At 45.1% G+C, this 12,680-nt stretch overlaps 1 protein-coding gene across 15 annotated transcripts in view; it reads left to right on the top strand.

Annotated features, from left to right (window-relative positions):
* Dock9 (dedicator of cytokinesis 9) overlaps nucleotides 1-12,680 on the top strand; it is a 253,751-nt gene that overhangs the window by 141,092 nt on the left and 99,979 nt on the right. For all 15 annotated transcript variants that reach the window (XR_003479914.2, XM_027389665.2, XM_027389660.2 and 12 more), the window contains exons 6-9: nucleotides 1,275-1,370; nucleotides 2,077-2,211; nucleotides 5,919-6,093; nucleotides 7,722-7,789. Coding sequence is in view for 14 of the 15 variants with exons in the window: in XM_027389665.2 (XP_027245466.1) it covers nucleotides 1,275-1,370; nucleotides 2,077-2,211; nucleotides 5,919-6,093; nucleotides 7,722-7,789 (474 nt within the window). In the remaining variant the exon portion in view is untranslated. The remainder of the gene's footprint in view (nucleotides 1-1,274; nucleotides 1,371-2,076; nucleotides 2,212-5,918; nucleotides 6,094-7,721; nucleotides 7,790-12,680) is intronic.

The following is a 12,680-nucleotide window of genomic DNA, read 5'->3' as shown; positions in this document are numbered from 1 at the left end:
AGGCTTCATACAGACTCTTCTCTGCATTTCTCAATGCAGAGCATGTGTTGGTGCCCAGCATGTGTTTAGACCCCTTCCCTTTCCCTCAGCTGTAGGCCAAACACAGACAGCATCAACCGTTTGTAGATGTTAATATTCATGGAGCCACTTGTTTTAGAAATAATTCTCAGAAAAGCTAAAGTGCCTCACAGTTAACCCCTTTAATTCCAGCACTCAGTGGGCAGAGGCAGGGGGATCTCTGTGAGTTAAGGCCAGCCTGGTCTACATAACGAGTTCTAGGCCAGCCAGGGCCACACAGTCTTTTTGTAAAAGTTGCTTTTATAGGGCCAGGAGGACCAAGTGAAGTTTACGTGGAGAGGTGCCCAGTAGCAGGTGACAGGTAAATGACTTCTCCATTCCAATGATAACAATGCTGAAACCACAAACCGTGAAATGAACCTGGAGCCAGGCCTCCCCACTGCTGCCAGTTTTGTAACAAAAGACTTGGCCATTTGTAGTCAATGTTGCCTCTGTCTGTTCATGGTGTCTCTCAGGCGTGTCCAGCCTTTGTCACTGCGAACTGATGTTGTTAGCTCTGTAGTCCACATGCTGTGCAGTCATTTGGGGGGGGGGGAGAGCGGAGGGTGTTAAAAAGTTTTAAGTAACTTCACAATTTTGTGTTAGGATACATTTGTAGCTGTCCATGGCTGCATGTGCTGGCTGCCGCTGGGACATGCATGACACATGCTTAATAAATTCTCAGTGGCCTCCAGCTCAGTGTCCACCAGCTCACACCTAAGAGTAGGTCTTAGGTCGAAGACGAGCTTACATTCTTGCTCCTGCCTCTTGTTACCCCCACCCCATTGCTTCAGGTCTCCTTTCTGTGTTGTTTTATGTTTCCTTTTCTTTATTCACCTTTCCCTGAACCAAGCCTCTGGGAAGCATTTCAAGAATTTTCTTTTGTCCTCTAACCATGGAGGAGTGTAGTTTGAAAACTTTTTTTTGTGAAACTGGGCGAGGCAGTACAACTGAGTGGTATGTGGTTTCTGCGGCTCCAAAGTATAAATCTGACTAGAACTAAGCTGGCCTTTAAGGGAACAGGATATCTAGAAATGTAGGCTCATTTCTCTCTCACTGCCAGATGGACTCAGGTGTGACATGGAGGCACTGGTGTCCCCATAAAGCAGTCGTTGGCTAACACGGCTCTGACGGAGTGGTTTTTCCCATGGTGAAACTCACAGGAAATAATCTGCATAAGCAGTAGATGGATGTTGTGGTTTTTCCTTCCCGCCTAGGACGCTGCTTCCCTTGGGTCTCAGAAGGGTGGGATCACCAAGCACGGCTGGCTGTACAAAGGCAACATGAACAGTGCGATCAGCGTGACCATGAGGGTAAGAGGGCTCTCGTCCTGCCTGTCCTCCACAAAGGGATACGGTCAGGCTCCTAAGATGCTTTCCTTCCAAAGGACCTGAGTTCAAGTCCCAGAACCCCTATCGGGCAGCTCACAGCTCCAGAGTATTTCACAACCTCTGGCACATAATGAAAAAAATTAAAATAAGTAAAATTAGTTTAAGAGAACTTTGTACAGAAGAGACCAGACTGGATCATAAGGAGAAAAGAAACAGTGAGAGGAAGGTGAGGTGAACACAGATGGAAAGTAAGCCAGGGAAAGACTGCCAGAATCCCGATGCTCAAAAGTTCTTCTGTGTCACCACTGGAAGACGCCCCCTGTTGTGTGAGGGGCTCTGGGGATTTGAGAACACCTCTGTCTCTGACTTGGAACTCCTTCCCCTACTTTTGGGTGGCTATGTAAAAGCTTTATGGGTGAGAAATGATGACCTGTGGGTGACGGTGAAGCCTTCTTAAGACAGGCAGATAGGCAGGAGAACCATGAGCTGTGGTGGGGGATCTTCCTCCCGCCAATCCAGTTAACAGCAGTGCTGGCTAGAATCCACTGGGCTTACAGAATCCTGGCTTGTGTCCTCAAGAGTCCTCGTGGCTCATCAGCTCCTACTGTCCATTTAGAAGGAAGAGCTTTCTGTGTCTTGCTGTCCCATTTATACGGAAGAGCTGTCTGTGTCTGCTTTTTGTTTTCAGTCATTCAAGAGGCGCTTTTTCCACCTGATTCAACTCGGTGATGGATCCTATAATCTAAATTTTTATAAAGATGAAAAGATCTCCAAGGAACCCAAAGGATCCATATTCCTCGATTCCTGCATGGGCGTAATTCAGGTGAGGATGGAAAGGATTCTGTCAAGGCGTGTGGTCTGCAGCAAGATGGTGCAGGGAAATGCTTCCCAACATGGCTGAATTCGGGTAGAAACATGATACCTGACCTGAAAGCACAGCTTATTTTTTCATCATTTTGAAGATGGCAGGATACTGTGGTAGACAGGAGTCCTCCCATGTGCCAGGTTTTGTGTTTAAAATTTGGGTATGATGGCAGGAGAATGAGGCAGCAGGCCGGGGGGGGGGGGGTTGTCAGGTTCAAAGCCAGCCTGGGCCGTATAGTAAAACCCACCAAACTGGGGTCTTCACTTTCTAACACAGAGACTTGTTCCTTTTCACAATTCACAGTGTGTGAAACACAGGCACCCTGATTCGTCAGAATCTGCCCGAGCAAACGCGGAACGAAGCTCGTGAATGTGTTCCTTCTGAGGCCCTCAGACAGAGGGGCTCTGTGACCAGTGAACACTCTGCCTGTCAGCTAGATAGTAGACAGATTCAGCCTCACCACAGAAACCTCCCTCAGAGTGGCACTGGCAGGGAGCTTGATTCTATTAGGAGGCTGTGTGGTGAGGCTAGCCTGGAGAAGCCAGGGACATAGCTGTCATCGCTCGTGGGTTTGACCAGAGGTCTTTTTGTTTTGGTAGTTGCATTCTTACCTAAAATTCAAGTTCATCTTCATCCTTTAGTGAACACACTCATCTATTGAACAGAGAAAGGGCTGAAGTACACTATGAAAAGTGCTTCACCAGCCAGGCATGAGAGCTCACGCCTTTAATCCCAGCACTCAGGAGGCAGAGGCAGGCGGATCTCTATTAGTTTGATGCCAGGCTGGTCTACAGAGCGAGTTTCAGGACAGCCAGAGCTAAACAGTGAAATCCTGTCTTGAAAAACCACCAAAAGTGCTTCACCCTTGCACCCCCTGCACCCCAGTCCTGGCTCCCCTGAAGTTGTCAGTTCCAGCTCACTCCCCAGGCTTTATTTGTGGCTCCTGTGTGTGGAGGTAGAATTTTAGAGCCACCCCCTTTCTGCTCCGACTGCACTGTGACTCTCTCCACCCTGAAGAGCCGATGTCCTAGAGATCCATTTCTTTCATCTTTCCCACCACGTAGAGTTCTCTGCTCCTTTATGAGGCAGGGTCTCATGTATTCTAGTCTGGCCTCAAAGCAAGTGAAGGGGGACTGGACATTCTGGTCCTCCTGCTTCTGCCTCCCAAGTGCTGCAGTGACAGGCCTGTACCGCCGTGTTCCGGTCTGCACTGCTGGGATGGAGCCCTGGCCTCAAGCATGCTGGTTGAGCATTCTACCAAGTGACATCCATCTCCAGACCATCTTCCTCCTTTTTGTTGTGACTTAAAATTTTTGTTTTGTAGAGAAACCCTCTAGTTAGTAGATTCTAGTAGCTGCCTAAGAAACCTTATATAAAATGGTAACTTTTTTAGTTACTCTGTCTGCAAATGCCTTTTATTGTAGTTGTACGAGGCTCATTTTTTTTTAGAAATCCCTAGAAATTCTTTGACCTCAGAGCATCAAAGGCATCTCACAGTGTCTTCTTAACATCATTTTGTTTAAGGGAATCTGGTATAATTTTTAATTCTCTCTCTCTCTCTCTCTCTCTCTCTCTCTCTCTCTCTCTCTTTAATGCAATTGTCTCTCTATAATTTAAAAAAAAATATTGGTTGTTGGGGTGGTGGTTCAGGTGGTGGTGAATCCCATATCAAACATGTGAAGTCTTTCTTGGCTACCCTACCCTCTCATGCCCCTCCCAAACCCTTCTGTTGGCCCTCACCCCCAAAGGAGATCTTCATAAAAATATATATGGCATGCTAACTTACTTCTCTACCCTCTCAGGCCCCTTACACACCTCTCTGTTGTTCTATACCCCCTGTAAGAAGATATTCATATAAGTATATGTGTTCCCTAACACACTTCCCTACCCTCTGTGCCCCTCCCAGACCCCTCTGTTGGCCCCACCCTCTTTAGATGTTATTAAAAATAGTAGTTGATTACTGCTGTGAATGGAAAGAAATGCTTAAGGAGAACCTTTCCAGGTAGACCTGAAAGAGAGAACTTGCGTCTTAAACCCTAATAGTATGTTAAAGCCACAGGACTCAGGTAGACTTGTACTGCAGATGAAGAAAATGGGCTTCAGAAAGAATAAAACTTAGACTCAAGACCTAGTGCTTTTTCGCAACCTTTATCCCTCTATGTGCTTGAGAAATGGGTGGTTCCCCAAATACATAGAGAAAACTCCTCCACTCCCAGCTTTTGCTTCTTCTCGATTCTTACCTTTGCATTTAAGTGAGACCCAAGGTAGCAATTACTGAGCCCATGGCAGATGGCCTGTGCATAGTTGTTTGTATGGCCTGGCCCAGAGAAGCTCTTAGCTTCAGGCTCCTAATAACTGTGCTGCAAAAATGACGGGCCTTGGGTCACCGTGTGTCTGGGTAGTACACTGTGAAGCGTCCTTGCACTGCAGTATCTAGGTGTTGGGGCATTCTGCCTCTTTCAGCCTGTGTGGACTATGCTCCTCAGAGATGAATCTCTGTCTAATGTGGCTAGCCAGGAGTGTTTGCCTCCAGGATATATTTGTCAGTGTCTGGAGATGTTTTTGACTCATAGGTGTTTCACTGACATGTGGTAGGTGGAGGCCAGGATGCTGTCACACATGGGTACGATATGTAGAATAACCCTTGTGAAAAGAACGTTGACCCGAATGTGAACAGCACCAAGATGGACTAACCTTGGCCGACACTTATTTATCTTCCATCCCATAATGAATATACGAATTGGAGACAAGTCCACATACTTTTAGGGTCGATGTATGATGGAAAAATTCTAGGGAAGTAAGCTAAACAGATTGGTAGATGGTAGTTAGCTTTTAGAAAGTCAGTGATGGAACACAACTTGATTGAAAAAAAAAAACTGAACATAACATTTACATGGGAAACTTCATAGATCCAGCTATTTTTCAAATGCCCAGTATGTGCCAAACATTGTTTTAAAGATTCTTGATGTAACATTAAGTAAAGAGAATGAGCCACCTTTGTCCTTGAGGGCTTTCTGTGCCATTGCAGGGGTCACGTAATACATACATAGATAAAGAAGGTAATGAGGCCGGAAAGATGGCTCAGTAGTTAAGAGTGTAAGCTTGGTTCCCAGCACCCACATCGAGTGGCTTATCAGTGTCTGCAGCTCCGGCTCCAGGAGACCTGACGCCTCTGACCTCCATGGGTTCCTGAACTTACATGCACATACATACATGCATGCAATATGCACATGGAAACATAATTAAGATAATGAAAGTCGATATTAAAATTTAAAAGATAGAGCAGCAGTCCCCTACTGCTTTTGCAGAGGACCCAGGTTCGATTCCCATCACACATATGGCAACTCACAACTATCTGTAACTCCAGTTCCAGGGAGCCTGGTGCTCTCTTCTGACCTCCTCCAGGACAAAGCCACACACACAGTGTACATTCATCCCACAGACAAAGCACCCATATACGTAAACTAAAAATAAATCTTTAGAAAGCTAGGTAATCAGATGGGAAGGTTAGGAGTGAGAGGGTGGACTGTGGCGCGGGTCCAGGGGGAGGGAGTTTGCAGTTTTAAAGTAACACAGGAGATCCGATCAGATGGCACCATTTACAGCTAGGGCAGATTACCCTGAGCTGCTTCCCAGTGTGTCTCTTTCACCCGTTTCCATCACAGAACAACAGAGTCAGGCGCTTTGCTTTTGAGCTCAAGATGCAGGACAAGAGCAGTTATCTTCTGGCAGCAGACAGTGAGGCGGAGATGGAAGAGTGGGTCACAGTTCTCAACAAGATCCTCCAGCTCAACTTTGAAGCTGCCATGCAAGAAAAGCGTAATGGGGACTCTCATGAAGGTAGGAGGGTCTCAAAGGCGGTGACCAAGAGGCTGTCGGCAAAGGCTTTTTGTCATACTAGATTTTGCTGCCCTGAAGCCAGGCGTGGGCGTTACCTGTAATTCCAGCTCGAGGGGAGCAGAGGCGAGAGGCACAGGTTTTCAGAGAATCTGAATTCCAGATTCAGAGAATCTGAATTCTGAGAATCTAGAGAATTCCAGGTCAGCTGGGATTACATAGTGAGCCCTGGTCTCAAACACCCAAAAGAGAAAGAATTAGTACTTTGACAATGCTCGTGTGGCAAGTCTGTAGCACAAACAACCATGGTGTGGAGAGGCAGGCCTGGATATGAGCCCCAGGAATATCACTTTGTAGTTATGTGACCTTGGACAAACTACTTAAGCTTTCTGAGTCTTGGGTTTTACTTGAAAATGGAAATAAGAGCCAGGGATGTAGCTCAGTTGGTAGAGTCCCAGTACTGCATAACCCTTGTGTGGTGGTACACATCTGTAATCCTAACATTTAGGAGGTTGAGGCAGAAGTTCAAGGTCATCCTTGGCTACATAGTAAGTTTGAGTCTAGCCTGGGCTACATGACAACCCATTATAGGGAGAAAATGCCCACTTAGGCATGGTCAGAGTTACATAACAAGGCTTTAAGAAGGAGGGAGGCGAGCAGGCAGCTCTCTTTTGCCTGGCTGAGCTGACTAGGAACCATTTTTGGGTCCGTCCTGCTCAGGTGCAAACCTGGTCACTGGATCCCTTGCATGAGTACTTTTCCCCAATAAACCACCATTTATCAGTCTATCTCTGACTCCACTTTGTAAACATCTATAACCCATCTTTAAGGAAAAAAAAAAGTTGGGTGGGTGGCGGTCATGATTGAAAAGAAAATTGCCAATGGAATGAGTAGCTTAAAAATGCGGTTCTAGTCACTGGCATGGAATCCGTCTTTAAGAAAGTTACTGTTGTTGCTATCACCCTTTGGGATTCTCAAGACAAAGTGAAGAGGGACAGGGGCCTTACTCTAAATTACAGGGAATCAGCTGTGTGTGTGTGTGTGTGTGTGTGTGTGTGTGTGGTTATTCTTGTTTGCTTGTTTTTTGAGACAGGATTTCTCTATGTAGCCCTGGGCATCCTGAAACTAGCTGTGTAGACCAGACTGATCTTGAACTCACAGAGATCTGCCTGCCTCTGCCACCCGAGTGCTGGGATTAAAGGTGTGTGCCACCACCGCCTGACTTCAGCTGTGTTTTGATGTTTTTGTTCATTCATATTGTACAAGCTCATAAGTGAAAACTGGCTGTACCCCAAATTACTGAGAGCTTGAAAACAGCCAAAATACTGTTCCTTGGTCCCACCAAAGCCTTTGATTGGGAGGGCTGTGAAGGATGTTGCACACGGCTGACATAAGCTCTTGAGGGGCGGGGTGTGAAGGATATTGCACACAGTGCGGGGAAAGTTGAGAATGGGGACCCTAGCTGTAGAAGGTCTTGGGTGTCACCACTATTCCTGCTGAGCTTGGCCATCAGTGTCATTCCAAAGCCCTGAGCTGTCTGGAATGTTCTTTCAGACTTGAGAACCACTGCGTTCATGTTCCTTTGTATAAATAAGATAGTTACAGCTCAATTGATCTCTTTTGCCATTTAGATGATGAACAAAGCAAACTGGAAGGTTCTGGTTCTGGTTTGGATAGCTACTTGCCTGAACTTGCCAAGGTAAGGTCATCCTACTATTCCCACTCTCCACTGAAAGCTAAATGTTTCTCATTTCATGGCTCTCTTAAAATAATAACACTGATGGTGTGATTGTCACTGTCTGCTTCCTGGCACGAAAGTGAGGGGGTGGCAATTATCTCGACTTCAGTCTATTTCCCAGAAAATGCAAATGCCACCATTGTGTTTAATATGTCAGCACAAATATTGAAGAAATAACCAAAATACCTGCATATATTCTCTCTTACTTTGTCGGGCTTCTCTTACTTATATATTCCCTGGTGTCTTAGTTAATGTTGCTATTTCTGTAAAAAAACACTAAAACCAAAATCAGCTTGGGGAGGAAAGGGTTTATTTCTGCTTACAACTACCAGGTCACAATCTGTCACTGAAGGAAGAAGTCAGGCAGGAACTCAGTGCAGCAAACTAGAGGCAGGAACTGAAGCAGATGCCATGGAGGGGAGCTGCTTACTGGTATTCTCATGGCTTGCTCAATCAAGAAAATGCACTCAGTCCAATCTGGTGGGGCAATGTCTCCACTGAGGCTCCTTCCTTCTTCTCAGGTGACCTAGTTTGTGTCAAGCAGCCAGCACACTGGGGCACCTTATCTTACTTGAATTAATAACCTCAGTTTTCAAGAGGATGATTGTGCATTGTAGTAATTTTGTCACTTCAAGTCAAGAGGGACCGCTGAAGTTACGGAACCTATTCCTGGGTCACCCAAAACAAGCAAAATATAAGAAAGCAACAACACACCCAGGGTCTTCACGCATTTTGTAATTTTGCAAAACCCCTGAGTTACTGAAAAGCGCAAGGAAAAGCAGAGCAACCAGGTCACCACTGCCAGAGCCCTGTGCTGCCATACTGCCTGCTTAGCATATGTAATTTTAGGTGTAATCTCAGGGCCAGCCGGCAGGCCTTTTCACATGCCTTTGCTCCCCTGCTTTTCTGCATAGCCCCCACCACAAGCATCCACTGTGATGCGTTTTACTTCTATTTTGTTTTTCCTAACACGTTTACCGTAAAGACACTGGGTGGCGATTTTGTGGGTTTGTGTGTTTATTTTGCACTGGTGTTTAATAATCTCACATTTAGCCTTGTTTTGGGTACAGATCTGGTCAGTCATTTTTATTGTACTGCATAAACACTTTAATTTGGGCTATTTCCATTTGTTTTTGTTTTTTTTTTACTCCAAGTAATGCTGTGATGAATATCCTTGTCCCCATCTCCTGTGTGTGCATATCTGTGTGTGATTCTTTTTAAAATGAGAGTGATGTCTTTCTTCTCTTCACTGTCTCTTTATAGTCTGTGTTATTGCCTTTCTGGGTTTTTTCTTCTTTATATAATAAAGTGGATTGGTGACTGTACACACCCACATGTTAAACACTATAATAGAAACCTGGTGTGTCTATAGAGAATTGCAAATAGACCGGCATTCAGCATTGACCTTTCTTTCCAGATGACATGGTTGTTCTCAAATATAAAGCTCCTTCCTGGCTGGAACTTCAGAGTATTGGTTTTCTTCAGGACTTAGCTATTTCCACAGAATCGTTTTTAGCACCTGCCCATTAAAGCTAACTTTAGAGTTTCCATTGTAACCTATGCCTAGCCTCTGGAGGAGTTTTGGCTTCTGTGTTTATTTTCATGCCAGTCGCGCGCGCGCGCGTGTGTGTGTGTGTGTGTGTGTGTGTTGTTGAAACCCAGGGCCTGTGTCACCTGTGCCAGCCTCCAAGTAGGCGTGGCCAGCATTTCCCCTACAGCCTTGCATATGGTAGGCTGAGCTACGCCCCTCGCCCCATCTTGTTAGGAAGTCTGGGCATCAGCTGACACCCATACGTGTATCCTGCTTTGACTCTGGATGCTCAGAGGTTCCCACAGCAGCCTGTGTGAACTTGTTTGATTCTTAGTTTATTGAAGCAACACATGGATGCAATCTACAAGTCAGAAGGGAACTTTAGGTTACTCAGGGAACAGAATGGTTGCCTAAGGTTAAATTCAGGTTATTAGAGCCCAGCGTTGGTTTTTTAACATCCATAATTTTGAGACAGGCATGTTGGGAGGCTGAGGCAGGAAGATTGCAAATTCAAGGTCATCTTGGGTCATAGCAAGAACTTATCTGTCTTGAGCAAAGCAAAACAGAACAAAACCAACAAAAAAATCTAATTTTTCCCCTATGAAGTTGTCTAAGGATTTTAATTGTTTCTTCTCCTCCTACCTGGCCAATGTTATTTTTCAAAGGAAAAGGGGGGCCAGGGGGACTATATATTGTTTTTCTCCCAGGGTGCTACCATGAGGACTATTGAAAGTGTGGCATTCTGGTGGCCTCTTCAGAAGTGTGTTGTGTGAGGTGGTCAGCCTGGCTGTTAGTCCTGCTAGTGAGCCTGGGATGTGACTCATTTGTACTCATGAAGGGAGCATGGGAACTAGCTAGCCAATGGACACCCTGTTTTTAGGAGTAATGAGTTCTGTGGTTACAGAGTCAGGTGAAGTGTGTATGGAGTGTGTGTGTGGGGGGGTCACCCACAGTGACAGTTGTAGAGGACCCTGGATCAAGGCAGAGGTAGCTGGTGGTGTAACTCAGTGGCCAGGTCCTCTCTCGATGGCTTGTCTCTGCCTCACTCTTCCTGATGCCCTGGCTTTTGTTTTCCATTGTGACTGAGACTTGGCCAAACAGGATATGTCTGACAGGAAGTTGTTTCAGTGCAAATGACTGATGTTTCACTCTGGAATGTTATGGGCTTGGATTTTCAGGGTTGTTTGTATGCTCCTGGAGCATTTGCTTGTACTTGGAATCCTGGGTATCGCTGCTGGTTTCAGCATCTCAGGACATGCCAAATTTACCCTAAAATGCAACCTTTTCTTCTACTGTCTAGCATGGAACCAAACTGTTTTTCTCGTAAGTGTAACAAAATTCATAGCATCAGTCTTACAAGTATGTATATTTAAAAAGGCCTGTATGAACCAGTGACTTGGTTTCTCCTGGGAGCTCAGGACTTCCTTCCTCTGCTTGCCTTGATGCTAGGTGACATCGGAGGATGTCTGTTAACCTTTGTGTTTACACAGAAAGACAGTATGAAGAACACCCTCACACTCTTTATGTATTTCCCTTCTGTGTGTGTGTGTGTGGGGGGTCGGGTGTGTGTGTGTGTGTGTGTGTGTGTGTGTGTGTGTGTGTGTGTGCATGTATATATTGGGGTGTGTGTGTGTATGTGTGTGTGGTGTCTGTATGTATGTGTGTGTGTGGTGTATTTGTGTGTATGAGTATTGGTGTATGTGTGTATGTATGTGATGTGTGTGTGTGTATATATGTATATATATGTATGTGCATGTGTGGTATGTGTGTTTGTGTCCAAACAGTAGCTCACACTTTGTCACCTTGTATTCTGAAAGAGAGCCAGTTTCATGTGACTCCAGAATGGCTTCTATCTGATTTCTTTATCATTTTATTTCTAAGTCCATGAATTTTCCTTTCCAGGTCAATCTTCCATAGTGGAGTGTAGGACAGACTGTGGTGTCTATATGTTTATAGTCTCCCTGAGACTGCATAAGGGATAGGGGGCCGTGCTCAGCAGGACTTGTGGGAACCCGTGTGGCTTCCTGGCCATATTTTTCTAAGAGTTTTAAAGCCACGTCTGTAGCAAACACTTCCTTCCCCAAGCCCAAACCAGAAAACCACACCATTATTACACCAAAGAGTTGGCTGTGGTTTGGCAGTCTCCCCACTGCTAAGTTTGCTAACTCTAGAATGCTCTAGCCTGGCCGTGTGTCTTGAGGTGAAATGTCAGTGCTTTTGAGTTAAATGTCATAATGCAATGAATATGCGTTGTGGTGGCCCTTTAAATCAAGAAGCAAATAATCTGGAGGCTGGAGAGATGGCTCGGGGTTAAGTGAACACCAGCTGCTCATCCAGAGGGCCTTGTTTTGGTTCTTAGCATCTACATGGTGGCTCACAAAACCATCCGTATCCCCATTTCCAGGGGATCCCCGATACCGTCATCTGGCCTTCCTGGGTTCCAGGCATGCACATGGTTCACATATGTATATAGGCAAACCACCTATAGGCATAAAAATTTTTTAAAGAGTTACATATTCTGGCCTCGGGGGATTTTTCTTAATCTGTTTTATCTCACTCCATCTAAACGACTCATCAGTCAACGAAATATTTTTCTTGTAATGTACCTTTGAAATAAAATAAAATTTCACTTCAAATTTCTCACAAATAAACTTGAGATGCATCGCCATCTTTTCTGTGAATTCATGGATGTTTGGTGCTTACCACCTGAAGATGAGGGCAACCCGGCAAAGGCGTGCCATTCGTGGCTGAGTTTAGCGTTTACTGTGTGAGAGAGATGGGAAATGTCTCTGTTTCGACTGAGTCTTTCTCTTCTTTGGCTTGTGTGCAAGTGGCCATTTCTAGGGAGGATCGCTCTGCTCTTGTCAATTCTCCTGACATTCTTCTCTCTACTGAACCTAAAATAGAAAACAGGCCATGTCATGGTGGAGTGACGGCTGTCTGGAGGAAGCCTCCTACAGCCACACCACGCACTGACCCACCACAAGCTGTTTTCAGAACAGGACCGCTTCCTGCCACCCTGAAACCTGCTCAATTACATAGTCTTGGGATAATTTTTTTTTTAAACAGCTGTATTTTTGTGGGCTCTTAGGCTGTGAAAGTACATATCTTTACTAAAGTATCTTTACTCAACAGTGATTAAAATTTTACTTTTATGCTCCTTCTAAGTAAAACTACCCAGTATTGTGTAAAAAAGTTAATCTCTTTTTCTTCATGATCCACCCTCACCTTCTTGGCAACAATAATAGTCACTCCAATCATTCTCACCAAACTGGGCACAAATAAAATATAGACATACATGTGTGAGGTTTCTAGTTATTT

Source organism: Cricetulus griseus (assembly GCF_003668045.3).
Source record: "Cricetulus griseus strain 17A/GY chromosome 1 unlocalized genomic scaffold, alternate assembly CriGri-PICRH-1.0 chr1_1, whole genome shotgun sequence".
NCBI classification, from domain to species: domain Eukaryota; kingdom Metazoa; phylum Chordata; class Mammalia; order Rodentia; family Cricetidae; genus Cricetulus; species Cricetulus griseus.
This window is presented reverse-complemented; position numbering and strand designations above follow the sequence as displayed.